Below are 16,229 nucleotides of genomic sequence, written 5' to 3' on the forward strand. Positions count from 1 at the left end.
TGCTCAGCAAATTAATACCCTCCAAGTTTTACAGTTTATCACGTTATCGAGGACGGAAAGTCAAATGGTTAGACCAAAAACACTATCAGACGAAAAAATAAAGCCATTTCTGGCGCACTTTTAATTGACTCAGTGAACTGTAGCTGACAGTGGTTAACTGTCGTCTATCGGAATCTGTAGCTTGAAATTGCGCATAAGAGCGCAATTTTAGATCACCCAATTATCGAAAGTCAAGCACGTCACTCGATACTCTTATTTTTTTTAAAAAATATTGCACAGAAGACACTGACGATTACAATATCATACTCAAATCAAAATGCGGAATCTTTGTCTCTTGAATGGTCAGAACAAACAGAAAAAATTAGTGCAAACTTTGGCAAGTAAAAAATTCTGCTTTTTGAAAAGTTCAACTTCTTGTTTTTATCAATGGTAATTTGGTCCGTCATCATAAACCAAAATGTTGCTCTTGTAAAAAATTTTGCGCATTATAGTGCTTTGTTTTTTTTTCTGTTTTTTTTTCAAATTAATAATTTCCGGGTTATTTTTTTAATTAATCCAAGTTTTTTTGATCATTATAATTTTATCTGGGTTGATAATTTTTCACTCTAAAGAACCAATAGTTGCACTCTAAAGAACCATTTTATTGCGCAAAATCTCATTTTCGAAATTAGATAAACATAACCACCGATTAACCTCGGGCAAGTTGTTCTCAAACGACAGATGATTGGTTGGTGTCTTAAGTAGCTCGATCCGCCTTAGGGAGGCTGGCTAAAGCTTATTTGAGGGGGTGCGCTTAATGTGTGGGATGAGGTCTCAAGGTGGCAAAGCGTATGGTTGCGGGTGGAATGAGGTAGACAGCCAAGAAGGGTGACAACCAAGTATGTCATCCTCAGAATATCGTTGAGAATTGCGTACTTAGAGACTAGTAAGGGTCTAAGATAACTGCTCAGCAAATTAATGCCCTCCGAGTTTTACAGTTTATCACGTTATCGAGGACGGAAAGTCAAATCGTTAGACCAAAAACACTATCAGACGAAAAAATCGCATATAAAAGACGAGCAGGACTAATATAATTGATAAAAACTTTGTTTCAGGTCAGTTTATAAGGAGAAATTTTGAGTCTACACTTCTGTTTCTGATATGCGTCACATAGTTTTTTACAATTCAAAGAATTTGAATTGTATTGGGGCGCTGTCTTTTTTTTTTTTAAGATCTGTTCACACATTTTCATGATTTTTGAAGTCAAATTGGAGTAGTGATTTTGGTCACGCCGAAACAGGAAATGGAGCGAAAAAGCGAGAGGTTTTGCGGCGTGAATTGTTTTCGCTCTAATTTTAAAGTAGAGTGCGAAAATGGTTTTTAAACAAAAATTCGGTTTCTCGGTAGTGGTTTTTTGTTCACATGCGGCAATTTCACTCTGATTTTTACTGTTTTTTCGATTTTTTGGATCGGATTTTTTTCTAAATGGTTTTCCCAATCCATTCACAGCTCATTCTAGGTCTAGTTTTTTGTTTGAATTAAATTTTCATTTCTGGCTAGTGGTTTTTTTGTTCACATGCGGCATTTTGACATTGATTTTTTGTTTTTTTTTCTTATTTTTTGATCTGATTTTTTTAAAATGGTTTTCTCAATTCATTCATAGTCCATTCTAGGTCTAGTTTTTCTGTTTAGTCAATGAAAATTCTTTGAATTGTACGTCAGGACTTGTCCTGCTATGTTTTTTATTTATTCAGTTTGTGGATATTTGTTCTTTGTCATGAAATTGTGTTTCTTGTTAAAATAAAATGCTGTCGGTTGTGCTCTCTTTCAGTTCGTTGCAGGCCTGTGGAAAAATTTGTTCCATTTTCTGTGATTTATGCATACAATCACATTTACTACTGCCTCATATGTTTGCTGTTTTTCAATGGAAAGTGGCGATGTTACCACTTGTAGGCATTGGGGCAAAGAACATACCAGACTTTTTGTGTTTTTGTTCCGAACCCCACTTTAGTGGGGAGGGAGGAACGATATATTCAAATGGGTTTTTCTGTTCAGACAATTTTGGCCGATCGATATATTAATCGTAGAGAGTTATGAGTGGTATTATTAAAAAGCACGTCCATCCTAGAATATGGAACATTTTCGCTGATATAATTTAAAGTAAGTTAAAAGATTTTGACGGTAGAGTGTTATTGTTTCCGTTATAGATACAAGAGCATTCCTGAATGGTGATTGGAGTTTCTTTGGCTAAAAACTTCGAAAAAATTTTCAAAATTCAGACTTTTTTCAGCAAAAATTGCACAAAATATGCGGTTTCGGTCCACTTTGATGAATTTTGCCGAAAGTGGAGACCTAGAAAACGTTGGCACAATCTCTTTAAACTTCAAAAGAGAGCTAGTTGAAACTCGGTGCCCTATAAGAGTCTTCTGGAATTAAAATTTTGCCGTTTTTTTGCAAATTTAACTCGATAATTCACTCAACAATTGGTCTAATTCAAAAATATTTGGAACACTTGGGTGATTTGTTGGGCGCGCAAAAAAATCAGGGATAGGTTTGATATTATCGTGGATTCCTGCAATCAGAAACTTTTTAATTTTTATTTTGGCGCTACCATTTTTTTCAAAATCTTTTTGCTTTTATTTTTTTACTGTTAATTTTCGACAATATTTTTTATTCACGGCTCCATTATTGACACCCTCCATGTACGTAAAAATTAAGCCAATTGCAGATATAGTTTGTTTTCAGAGCACCTAGTGATTCTCAAGGCTTTGAAGAAGAGTTTCAGTAAACTTTAACTGAATTCTTGTGTTTTGCCTTCAATTGTTATTCTTTTTGCAGTCTGATTACTATGTGTAACCATTCAAAGATTCAAACGGCTTCTTCAAGGGGTGTAAGAGAACCTGTACCAAGCATTCGATTGTTACATAATGTCTCTTATGCCATTGAATGTATTTGTTTTAAGGAAGTTTCAGTGATTTTTTGAGCTTGTCAATTTTTTATATTATTTCTGTCAATTTTAACTTATTCTCAGTAAAAGCAGGTCAAACATTCTTTCCTATAGAATACAAACTAATTTTCTGATGGATTGTTTTTAGTTTGGAATTTTGTGCATAATCGCCCATTTTTGCTGTTGTTTTGGTTTCTTTGGTAAATGGTCAAATTACTTAACAATCTTACTAAAAAACTCACATCAAAACACATAAATGAATTAAATAACTGTTATCGGTATTTGTCTAATGGTTTTATTGAGTTTCAATTTAATTTTTTCAAAAGAAGTAAGTATTCTTCATTTTATCCCTTTGTTTTTGTTCGCGTTTTTTTTCCTATTTCACAGTGTTGTATCTTTTTTATAACTTAGGCTCATTATTGAGAGGTCTCTTTAATTTTTTGTTGAATCTAAGAATTATTTTTCTGTTGGTTAAACGTTTTGACTGGTGACTTCAGTGCTTAGACAATTTGTTTCAGAGGAATTTAGCTAAATTTAGGTACTTTTCAAATTTTGTTATTCTTTTTGCTGTCTTTTTGAGATAGTCGTTTTACAAAAAGTTTTATGATGTCCACAGGCGACGGAAATGAAAAGTTAATTTTTTAGCGATTTTTATTTTATAAGTTTAATGGCTTCCACACTTGTTTCGCAAAGTTGTTTGTGAACTTTTTTTTAAGTTCGATTTGTATTTAATGATATTTTTTAGTCTTGTGACTTAATCTCACTAATAACTGCGCTATTAGACTTCGAAGACGTTGGAAGATAGACTGTCTTCTCTTTTAGTCGAAAAGTTATGTTGGCTATGATTATTGAAAATATTTGTTTTAAAAAAAAGACAGTGGATTTTCAGAGATTTGCCAATCTTGTTTCTGTTAACTTGTAGCTTAGCCTCTCTATCGACAATTCACATCCCTTATCCGTTGAACTACCATTTGCTCTCTATAACGGTTTCATTTTCCTCAATTGGTCTTTGTTTTTGGTAAAACAATTTTTCATAAAATGGTTGTGTTTTTTGCATATTTGTCCAATTTTGTAGATTTTCTTTTCACATAATCACAATAATGGGCGATCCTCTGGTCAATTGAAAGAAACGCAGTTAAAATTTTTTAATGTTTTAGTGAACAAGTTATTGTTTAATTGGCAGGGACATCGTTTTTGTGCAATATTTTTGTGCAAATTTTTTAATGCAATTTTTATTCTCTTTGCCTGTATTTGTCGTTCTTTTGTAGTCGTGTGGCATATCCCGGATAATTAGGGTCTCAATCGCTCCTTGTAGAGGTATAAAAGAATCTCTCAATGATTTTAATTGATGCATAATGTTTCTTATCAGTTTGACATTAATTCTTGTTAAAAAAGCAACGTTTTATTAAACTCTGCCCCTTTTGCTCATTTCTTGTCGACTGGCTACCAAGTCGCATTGAGGAAAAGTCACATATTTTTTTTATGATGTACAGGTTAATCTTTTTTAATATAGGTTTTATCTGATGCCATTTTGATTTGGTTATTAATGGTTTTCAAAAAATGGACAACGAGTTTTGGCCGTAATTAATATTTGTAATTATTTAATTTTTATCGCCGTCTTTTCTGGTAGTCATTTTATGGTAGTCACAGGTCTCATCGGTCCTTTAGGGTAGATTGTTTTATTCATTTATTTGTATGTTGAACGATGTGTTGATATGTTAATTTTTTTGTATCTCTTCCACATTTGTTAGACAATTAAGTGAAAAATGTAGATGAGCGGGGTCGGAACTTTATGTGCAAACGCACATTACCGAGCCTCCTTGTTATTATTTTATAGTAGATGTTGACTTCAGGATAGTGAGATATTTTTCATTGTTAACTTTTTAATACCGACTTCTGTGTGAGATGTTACTTTTGTTCCCAGTGATAGCCTTTTTATTTTGTCAGTGCTTCCGATGAGTTATTTGGAGTTTCAATCGAACCTTGATGTCTATTACCAAATCGAATTGTATACTTACTCTAGGATTCTTCTCCCATTTCGTTTCAAATTCTGCCTTCGCTTTTTTCAGATATTTCTGAACTGAAACAAATACGTAATGAAAAACAAATATAATCCAATCAATCAATTGATCACATAAATGATCTTTAAATTGATAATTGCTTGCAACTCCTCAAAGCTATTGAAAAATACTAGAAATCACCCGACTTGTTAAAAAAATTAGATACCGTAGTTTTATACCTAAAAAGTATTTGGTGGCGGTCAAACAGGCGGATAGGCAAGCAAGCCGAATTTTGAAAAGCAGGTCAACTAAGCCAAAAAAAGAGATACCTGTATTTTAAGTTGCCCCCTGGCGGGCCGGTGGGCGCGTTTCGCTTACATCCCACAGGAGGTAAGAAGCATGACCACGGACAGCGGTCCGCAGAGGCCCGTACTTACTAGATATCTAAAAATTGACGTATTTTTGTTTTTTTTGGGTGCATTGAATATATTATGCACAAAAATACTGTGCTCAGTGTCGATTTTAACGGTTAACAAATCTAGTACTTCTGATACCTTACATTAGTATTAACTTTCGGGTTGCTTTTATGTCGGCTTACTTTTACTTCGGTTTATTTGCGTTCACCTAAATATTTGAGTTCAATATTTTCTGACGATTTGGAAAAATTGTGTGATTTTAAACCTCAAAAATCAACACGATAACCTTAAAATCAATACGAAAATCATTGTTAAAGGGAACACAGTAGCTTGCTGTACATGAGGTTTTCTTAGAAGGTTTTTTTCGAGTCTTTTCTCAATGATTTTTTAATTTAATGATTTATAGTTTTCATTTCATGCGGATTTTTATTAAACAGACAACAGATTGCGGGACAATAGCCGCGAAATAGACATTTCAGAACTTTAAGTATAAAGACAAATGCAACCAAAGATAAAAAAAATTGCTTCCTAAAAGTTTTGTTTTCAAATTCTATCCCTATTTTCAAATCAAATTTCAAACACTTGGCTGCAGAGGGGAACAATTCAGAAAAGAGTCATATTTTGACCTCTAAGCGACTGATACTGATCGCAGTAAATGAACGATTAATTAAAAACAGAGAATCCAGAGAATTGGATGAAATGCCCTGACTTCAAACCACATCTCTTATGATATTTAACAACAGATCATATCACAACAAAAGTACAAAAGTACGCCTAAAATAGTAGGAAATACCTGACCAATAAAAAAAACGTTTTTTTGTTGCAGTAAGGAAATCTGGGAGCATCTTAAATAATCGCTTACATCGCCAATCCCTGAAAAATTATTTGCCGATTTCTGACAAAACCACTCAAAACAAATAAATTAGAAGCACAATTTAGAAGCAAAAATTAGACAAATTTTCTGTATCACAGGTCTTTAAAACTAACTGGCGTGAAAACCATCAGAACACACTACTATATAAAGAATTTTGCAGACAGCAAAACACTGAATATTGAAATACAGATGTTAGTTTTATAATTTTATCACTGTTTTATCCCTTATAAGAACTAAAACTTCTTGGGATGTTCAAATAGGTGAAATTGACTATTTGGCTCCCGAGCAGGAAAATTTCAACTCGAATTTTTTCCACCAAATGATTTTTTTGACTCACTTTATTTAACTTCCAATTCAATTTTTTTTGACTTTTTGAGTACAAAAAGTGAAAAAGTTTGTTTCCTAATTAAGAACTTCATGCTCATGAGTGTAACACGTCAGGTTCATATGAATGTTTAACTGACAAATATTTAAGCAAAAATTGATAGAAAATAGCTGTGATTGCCCGCCCATTTACTGACGTTGGGTTTGAATTAACGAATAATGAAACAAAAGAAGAAAATTGGCGATCTAATGTTTTTCAAAGCACAAATGTTATAATTTGTTGATCAGTTTTCATTAGTTTTGTTATGATTCAACCGTTTACAAAGTGAAAACTTAAGCATTCTTATTCAATTAGAAGTTGCTCTTAATAAGTCTGATGTACTAGGTCAATGTGAATTAATGATTTGACTGTATCGGTCTTTCCCGTTTTTTTTTGTAACTGAGCCTATTGATCTTAGTTTTATGAATCCTTTTTGCATACAAAAATAACTGCTGTAGGAATAATAATTTTAGACTTTGGATTTTTGAAACCATGAACAGAAACTTGTTACGTTAGAAAAAGTTACACGAGTAGAAATTTGTTTTTTATAAAACAGCTCTTATGCTTAACTAGCGTTACACTACGCAAAGTTATAAGATTTTTTGAATCTATTCTGTTTCGGCCCCCCAGCTTAGTGGGAATATATGTTTTATGACCCCCAGGCGCACGTGCATTATTTTTACATAGTAACGTGCTATATAACAACACATAATTTACTGTTTCCAATATCTGCAGATGTTTCAGTTTTTAGGTTTTGTTAACTGCTTTTTGATTTTGATGACATCAAAAGATTTTTTTAAAAAAAATTGACGGTACCTAATGCAGTTAGAACGCCTTTTTGCGCATTTGTTCATGAATGCTTTTTGAATATATTGTGAATCATTTTTGCCTTTTGAAATTAATTGAAAATTCTATTTGACTATAAATTTCAAGGTCTTATAGTTTTTAATTTCAAAAAACTGTTTTAGGTATAATTAGTTTTAGTATTTAACTTTTTTGCGACCGATTTATTGCAAGCATCACTTTGTTGCTCCAAGTTCTGATAATGAACTTTGTTTTATACTTTTAATTTGTTTTAACAAATGTAAGTCTGAAAAATATTCTCTGGTTTTCAATAATTCATAAAATTGTTAACAATTATTCATATCTACGGTAAATAGTCTTTGAAAGTTCCGACATAAAATTTTTTTTGCCATGTTTTTTGATCCTGTCAACAGATCGTTCTAACAAATAAACTGCAGATGTTTATGTTTTTTTACAGTACATTTAAACAGTAAATTCATAAAGTGATATCATTAAGCGACTACCGTCAGCGAATTGCTCTAGAAAGGGAGGTAAGGGGCTTTGGTTTTTATCTAGCTGAAGCACGGGTAGGCTGGTCTCAGAAGTTAAAATTTTGGTTATATTGCTCATAAAACCATGAAAATCTGCCTCCTTAATTACTAGATATAGTTCTTGAGCAACTTTGATGAACAGTACTCTTAGAGATTATTAAAGCTCTAGTTGAGCTAATCGGAGTGTTAATTCCCTTGGGTTTTACCAATTTATCTTTTTAAGACAGAAAGTCAACTTTAATCACTCAAGCGAGCAAAAGAATGTTCGAGAATGTTCTTCTAGCTAGAAACTCAAATCGGTCGAGCGAAAATTTATAAAATGGTCAAACTTGCTGACAATAATTGCTTCAAACTTAGTTCGAGAACAATTAATAAAAGCGCGAATATCACTTCAGTATATAAAACATGTAAAACAATCAATTTTTATTGTTTGCTGAGATGTAAACATGCTTACATATCCTGTTGGATTCGGAGCGTGATAAGGTCTTGGCATCTTTGCGACCACCTCCACGCACCCTCCCACCACCAGTACGCTCAACTACTCTTATAAGTTAGTCAGTCATTAAATTATTAAAAGTAACTGCTACTTTCATAAAGTTGAACATCAAAAACCAAATTGAATACTTGTTCACGTTTTAATTTACTGCTCGATTTGCAGCCCTAAAGAAGAAGGTACAAAAAGTTTGTTTTTTGTTTCCAGGCTTTTATCTTCAGGCAAATGAAAATTGGTTTTGAAATAGTCCTATATGTTCAAATGTTCTGTTTGTTTAACTGACTCACTTGTGAGCAGGACATTTTTTTGGAGAGGGGCTCTTTTTGTTCAAGACGTTGGGGGAGCATCTATGAGGGCTTCGGGGTGACCTGCCTCTTGGCGATTTGTTTCGAGGGGATTTTCTACCCGGAGATTTGTTTCGAGGGGATTTTCTGCCCGGAGATTTGTTTCGAGGGGATTTTCTGCCTGCAGATTTGGTTTGAGGGGACCTGCTTCTAGGTGATTTGTTTCGGGGGGATTTTCTGCCTGGAGATTTGTTTTGAGGGGATCTTCCTCTAAGCACAAAAATTCTCGACTATTCAAGAGAGTTTTGAAGTTAACCCCATTTTTCACACTGTTGCTTGTTTTCTTAGTGTTGCCCCCATTTTGAGAGTCACAAAACAAAATGGGGCAAAGTTCTCATTAGCGACATACCGTTTTCCTCGTCCTTGTTTTTTTTCAAATTTCACCATTTTTGTGTGCTCGTATCATCGGGTAATGGATAAGAAATAAAATAACAGCTTTGAGATTCCCCAAGTTCCTCGCCTTACATATTGCGACAAAATGCTTATAAGTCAATTGTTTCTTAGAAAAATCACAAAATCCGACGGTCGCGGTACCAGTTTTTTTCCCCACATTGAAAAAAATATTTTGAAAGGAGAAAAAAACAATGGGGTCTTCGACCTTATCTAAAGGAAAAATGCAAAAACTAACCATTTTTGTTAGTTCAGCCCCAACAGATTGGTCAGAGTGTTTTTTTGAAAGAGCGAGCTGAAATATGCCGAAATAATCGGTGCCTTCAAAGATATCATCAAATCTTCAAATCTGTTCCTTTTTTTACAAAAATTAAAATTTTTAGAACATTCGCAAAAACAATGTAAAGCCAGGACGGTGAGATTTTGATTGATTGAGTCATAGACTAGTAATTTCGATGCCAAAAGCACATTTGCGTGAGTATATATACTCAGCAATATTGCTGTTGTCCGCACATGTATTAAGTAAACGAGTGCGAATAAATCCGATGCCCTCAAATTCTGGTATTTGAGTCGAAAGATTTCGCATTTTATAGTGTTCGCACTCCTGCGACCAGTTTAATTGACTCTAATCCTTTGATCAGGGGTATTAGTCCTTTGATCATCTTTTGATTCGGGGGATTAGTTGCCTATTTTCGCCTTCCTATTGTCGCTAGATTGCGGGAAATGGTAAGGTATAGAGAAACGAATGGCAGCAAATTTCACAAATTTTTCTGTGTTTCAGCAGTTTTCCGCAAAAGCGATTTCTGATCAATTTTTCCCATGAACTCAAATCAGTGTAAAATTGAGTCAAACAAAAGTGGAAAAACCAAAAAATGGAAATGTATCTCCCCAGTATTTAATATCTCCCATAATTATTATATCAAATCACTGCTCAAAGCTGTCCCAGCTTATCAAAGCAATCTAATTATGAAAAAATAAATTTTTGAATTTTTATCAGTTTTTCAAAATGCAACGGTTTTTCTTTTGATAAAATACTTAAAAGAGCAAATTCAAGTTATGTGTGCATTACTGTAATACCTAATGACAGCAAAATTTTCAAACTGGTTTCATCTGTAACTCAAGTAAATAATAATAAAGATTAATTTTTAAAATTTTTGAGAAACAATTTTTGAGTTTTGCTCATTGTTCAGTTAGATAGCAGTTTTTCCAAGTTGAAAATTTGCAAAAAGGGGCTTTTTGAAACTTTTGATTAATATGTATTGCAGCGCCTAGGGCAAAATGTCTAAAAAGACCAAAATTTATACCTTCGGCAATCTTTTTATGGGCCGATTCATCCAGCGATGTTTAGTTATTAGGAAATAGCATCATTCTTGTTCTGTCCATTCACATTTTCTTTTAAAGAAGCCAGTATTGGTCCTCTGTTGAATCTCGATTTTAACCTGTACTATATCAGAAAGTTGTTGCTGATAAAATTTCATGAAGCAATTTTAGCTTTCAAAATAGTTGCAGCTGTTCTGAGGGAAAGAGTTGGTAATTGCAAAACTTTCTCTTTCACAGTTTGCTTTATTCGTTCTAAGGTGATTTTTTACTGACTTTAATTTGGAGAAAAATACATTTTGGGAGGATGCGTTTAAATCAACTGACTAAATGCTGACGAGACAGAAGATTGCTGGGACCTGAAAAAAAAATTTCTAATTAAAAGTAGTGTCACGTGAAGGGGGTTCGAAACTGTATCCCTAGCTCATGAAATTTTGTGCTAAAGTGTTTAGTTATTTTCCGTAAAGATACCCCCTCTCCCCCGCCCCACGTAGAAAAATAGCTCCTGTTATAGTATACATACTGTATTTGAGTGGTCAATAGATTTCAGTCCCGCTAAGCAGGATCTGCGGAAGGCAATAATGCTACTTCTTGGGTGAAATGTTCTCTCAATTTATTGATTTGTATTTACCTTTTCCCTTTGCGATTGTCACCCGGTGACGGTGATCGCCCTTCAACTCCCATCTCTCCGCCCATGCACAGGAATGGTCGCTCAAACTCCTCACTTTTTCAACTTAAAACTAATTAATTTAACTCTTTTCCTCCATTATACCGGTTCGTAAAATAAAGTTTTCAAACTGTTCATCTTAATGAAATACTTTACGGTTACGGATCAAAAGTCATCTCCATAGCGCTAGAAGAGCCAAAATTCGGGTGAATAATTTAGCGTACACACCTCATTTCACTAAAGGCCATTGGAGAACAGAAATTGCTTCTAACGGCTTGAGATACATAGTCACAGTTTTTTTAAAAGGCTCTAAATTGTAGTCATTGAGTGATCTAAAGAAAAACTAATTTAGGAACATATGTGGTTTTTATGTCGGTTAATGAAACAATGCGAGCAAAACTGTTCAATAATACTGTCAAATAACTCAAGAATCTAATAACGTTATCAAATAAAAGATCGGGAATAAAATCGGACACTAAAATCACGCACTTTTGCAAATCAAACACCCTAGACTGATGCTTTTCGATTGCTGTTATTAATGGTTTTATTCGGCCTGCGGCATTGTTTCAATCCATTAATGAATCGATCCGTCGAAAATCAGTAGTCTAATATACACTTAATACATAACAGGATAAAAAACTGCCCTTAATTCTGTTCTTTAAGTCAAGTGTCTAGTGTAGTTTACCATTCTAATAGGTTAATGCTCTTTGGCGTATCCAGTTGCTATCAATGGACTGAAAGCTAGGAGGTTGAAACAATATATAGTGTCAAAAATCAATAGTCGAATGAAATTGCAGACGTCCATGACGAAAAGTTTCCGATAACTCAATTATCTGATAATTCAACTGTCCAATAATGCAGCTATCAAATAGCATATATTTTGACGTACAGCCAAATTAACGGATATTAGCGTACCTAACTTTAATGTCGAGTTTCAATCTTTTTGATTTGATCATTGGATAACTGAGTTGTGACACTTGAGTTTTTGGAAAGTATTAAACAGCTTTGTTCGTATCATGTGCAGAAAAATCACGTACGTCTGTCAAAAAGTTCTTTAGAATACGGCGTTTTGATTTATCGAGGTGTTAATGGATTGAAAGGTGGCCGTTAGGCCGAGTAAACCATTTTATCGGCTTTAAAAGCAGTATTCTAAGTATATGTTAGAGTATAGTTCTGGGAAGCCTTAGGCAGTTAGAGCTCAAAGCCGAGACCGCTTGCACCCGAGGTTGAGCTCAAATTGCCGAAAGCTCCCCAGAACAATATTCTAACTTATTTAAACCTCAATTTTGCTGTTCAAAAATCTAAGACAGAAATGAATTTTAAAATTTAGAGTAACATTGCATTTCTGCATATTTCGAAAGAATACTTTTTCATCAACTCGCTTTTTCTTGGAGTTAATATCATTGTCTTTCTATTATTAGTTCTTTACTCTCTTCCTGTTCGTCAAACAAAAACATTCCTCGTTCGAAACTGCGATTGTCGTCAGATTCATTCTTCCCATCCAATTTCTCGATAACTCTATTCGGAATTATTGACGTTTTATCTTTAATAATTGTTTTCATTGTTCTCCAATAATAGTTGATATTATTGTAGGAGCAAAGCGACCGTAGAAGTTGTCAGCAGGCTCAGTTGTTTTACTCTCAATGTTACTTTTTATGGTTTTCAAAATGAGCAAACTATGAAAATTTTTCTTTAGATTGAATCAGTTCTAGACCTAAACAAAAATACTGTTTGACAAAGTTGTTATTTTTGTGACTTTCTCCTATTTTTAAAAAAACCCCTCTGATTGTCTTTGAATAGCGCATTCTTTTTCTCTCGAGAAAAAAATTAGTCTTCCAATAAATTTTTTCAAGAAACATGCCTTATGGCATTCAAGAATTTTTTTCAGGAAGTTTGCTCAGTTGATTGCTCGTTTTAACCATTTCGTCAGCTTGATTTCAAAGAGATCGAGTAAAAAATAACCACAAAACTGAATAAGTTAAAATCTAGTGTGACATCAAACGATAACGATCTTGAAAAATGTGGGACTTAACCGTTATGTCTAGCATACGCTATTGGGGAAGGAATTGTTAATGAAATGTTTTTGGGGAAGGAACGTTAATAAAATAAATCATTGCCGAATAAAATAGTTGACTGCAAAATTCATGCAGACTGAGTTTCAGAGCTCAATTTTAAAGACCGCAGTTTTTTTTATGTCAGCATCATTTTAATAATGTTAAGATCATCAAAATATATTTTACAAGATTTACAGATTGTTCTTGCTGCAGCGATACAATTACGATTAACTGATCTCAGCCAGTTATTTGAGTGCAAAGTGTTTTAGACATATGTTTTTATGCTCTACAGTGTTTGATCTACCTAAATATCTGAGCTTCTTGAGAGCAAACTTAAAAAATATATTAATTTACTAGTCTTCAAAATGGCGACAAATTGGATGTATTTAGAAAAGTTGAAATTAAAATTAATGTCCAATCGTTAGTCGTGGCTTCTCAATTTATGGAGATTTTAAGGGGTGGGAAGGTGGCCAGCAGCCCAAGTAAAACACCACCAGCACAAGAAAAGCCATCGATAGTCGTGGCTTTTCAATTTTGTTCGTATTGTTGATCCGACCCCTCTTAGGGGGGAGGAACTATATACTCAAATGGTTTTTTTGTTCATTGAAATTGGATGTATTCAGAAAAGTTGAAATTAAAATTAATGTCCAATCGTTAGTCGTGGCTTTTCATTTTCTGGAGATTTTAAGGGGTTGGAAGGTGGCCAGCAGCCCAAGTAAAACACCACCAGCCCAAGAAAAGCCATCGTTAGTTGTGCCTTTTCAATTTTGTTCGTATTGTTGTTCCGACCCCTCTTAGGGGGGGGGGGGGGGAGGAACTATATACTCAAATGGTTTTTTTGTATATTGAAATTGGATGTATTCAGAAAAGTTGAAATTAAAATTAATGTCCAATCGTTAGTCGTGGCTTTTCATTTTATGGAGATTCTCAAGTTGGAGGTTGGAAGGTAGCCAGCAGCCCAAGCAAAACACTTTAGCATTTATAAAAGCAGTAGTCGAATCTGCTTAATTTACCAGTGTACCTGTTTTTTTTTGGTGTCTGAAACTACGCTTGATCTGGTGTTGGAAAGTGTTTTTTGTTAATTGAGTTGTGGAAAGTGTTACTGGAATTTCGTTCTTATTGTTTTTCCGACCCTCTTAGGGGGGAGGAATTATATACTCAAATGGTTTTTTGTTCAAATATACCGATCGGTATATTCATCGAGTTGTGCGGTATCATTAATAACTCCGACCAGCGGAGAATATGGATTTAAAAAGATTTTTAATTTCCTTTTCTAAGGCGAGTGATTGTGGTTTATATTTTTGTGAATATTAGACCGATTTGCGTTATTTTATTTACATTTTCTGGAATTTTTACCTGAAATTTCGTCAATTTTGCTAAAATATGTAACAATTGTCAACAATAAAACTGTTGATTTATCTAAAGACAGAAAAGTATTGTTGACTATATTTTGACTTAATTTTGTGGCCAAAATTTCTGCTAAATAATTCAAAATTCAGCCCTTTTCACCAAAAATTGCCCGAAATAAGCTTCTTTAGTCCACTTTGATTAAATTTGCCGGAAGTACCCACACAAAAGCAACTAACACCGCCTTTCTAAACTACAAAGGGAGCTAGTATTTTTTCCACTTCCATTGAGAGTAGTCTGGATTTAAATTGTTCTATATATATAACCTTCGAAACAATTGATTGTTCTTAATGGACAAACCGCAATGGCAAGGCTGGTTTTAATCCAATCTTGGACTGTTTCAATCCAAAAATAATTCGAATTGTATTCAGCTGTTTTTTAAAAAAAACTTTTATATGTTAATTACAGAACAGAACAATTGAAATCAAAGCTCACTGTTGATAGTTCCTATTCGCTTCCTAAGCAGTTCCAAATTATTGTATCTAGTTTCTTTACTGGGAAGATTATGGTCAATTTGTTGCTCTTAATTTGGTTTTAACTTGGTCAAATTGTAGCTGAGTATCATCAAAGAGAGATTGCTTCTTCCTAATTTTCTTTCTACTGAATTAAAAATTAATCTTTTGTGCGGTTTTACGCGTTATGTTATTGTTTTTTGATTTTGATACTACTAGATTTCACTTTTTTATTTTTAGGTAATGACCCTTTTTTTTACGTTTTTTTCTCGTTTTGTCACATTAGCACACTACTAAAAGTTCACATACTACGATATTGTTGTTCAAAATAAGGCCCAATTGAACATATAAAAGTCTTTAGAGGCATAGATTATTGTTTAAACGGCTTCGACACCCCTTTTTTCGAAGAATTTAATTGAGTTTTTTACATTTGTCTTTACTGTCGTTTTACCTTGTGTGTTTAGTTGTATAAAATTTCCTGGATAATGACAGGTCCTATTGGCTTGTTATTTAGGAATAAATGAGCCTATATATATTTGACGTTCTGTTTGTAGACATAGGACATTTTTTGAATAACAAAAGGTCTCAGGCGTTTCCTTTGGAAGAATAAACAATCTCTTATTATTCCATTTTGTAGCTAATTTAATTATTTCGTTTTTGAAAATGATTGATTTCGAAAAATACAAAACTATTCATTAATTTTGTCCTTTTCATCTACTTGTTATCTCTTCTCCTTTATGAGATGTTGCATAACACATTTTTGTCGTTGATAAAAGGCTCATTTAAAAATTTGCCGAGCGGCAAAATATGGCTTAACGGCTTCCAAAGCGTTTTAATTGAATTTTTGTTTGTTCTGTATTTGTTGTTTTTTTTTGTAACAGCAAAAAAATTTAAATAATGCAAGGTGTTATTGCCTTTCTACAGAGGCGTATGTGATCATTAGCTTGTTGCATGTTTTCAATTGTTATCTAATGATTTGCATTACTTTGAAATTAATTATTTTTTGAAAGAATGAGCCAATTTTTTCAGTTTGCTGTTTTTTTTTGTTCTTTTTGTCCAATTGTTGCAGAGCCTTGTTTTAGAGTGGTCCCATATCTTTTCTACTGAAGTACAAAATATTTTGTTTGATTTCAGTTTTATCGGACGCTATTTTGACGTTGTTAATAAGTTTTCTTTTTAATTGGACATAAA

General features: G+C 33.5%; 2 protein-coding genes across 4 annotated transcripts in view; one reads left to right on the forward strand and one right to left on the reverse strand.

The window, feature by feature from the left end:
• LOC142349680 (cAMP-dependent protein kinase catalytic subunit beta-like) overlaps positions 1–11,324 on the reverse strand; it is a 37,188-nt gene extending 25,864 nt beyond the window's left edge. The window contains exons 1-4 of one of the 3 annotated variants that reach the window (XM_075401406.1): positions 11,090–11,324; positions 10,786–10,817; positions 8,369–8,407; positions 4,945–5,006 (exon numbers count right to left, since the gene is read on the reverse strand). In XM_075401406.1, the coding sequence (XP_075257521.1) occupies positions 4,945–5,006; positions 8,369–8,407; positions 10,786–10,817; positions 11,090–11,154 (198 nt within the window). In that variant the 5' untranslated portion in view covers positions 11,155–11,324. Of the gene's footprint in view, positions 1–4,944; positions 5,007–8,368; positions 8,453–10,785; positions 10,818–11,089 lie in introns of all 3 variants that reach the window. The other 2 variants (XM_075401405.1, XM_075401404.1) reach the window with 2 other exon arrangements.
• The window catches only part of LOC142349091 (uncharacterized), a 174,316-nt gene that overhangs the window by 67,207 nt on the left and 90,880 nt on the right, over positions 1–16,229 (forward strand). The window lies entirely within an intron of this gene.

This window comes from Convolutriloba macropyga, chromosome 11 (genome assembly GCF_964194025.1).
Source record: "Convolutriloba macropyga chromosome 11, txConMacr16.3, whole genome shotgun sequence".
NCBI lineage: Eukaryota > Metazoa > Xenacoelomorpha > Acoela > Convolutidae > Convolutriloba > Convolutriloba macropyga.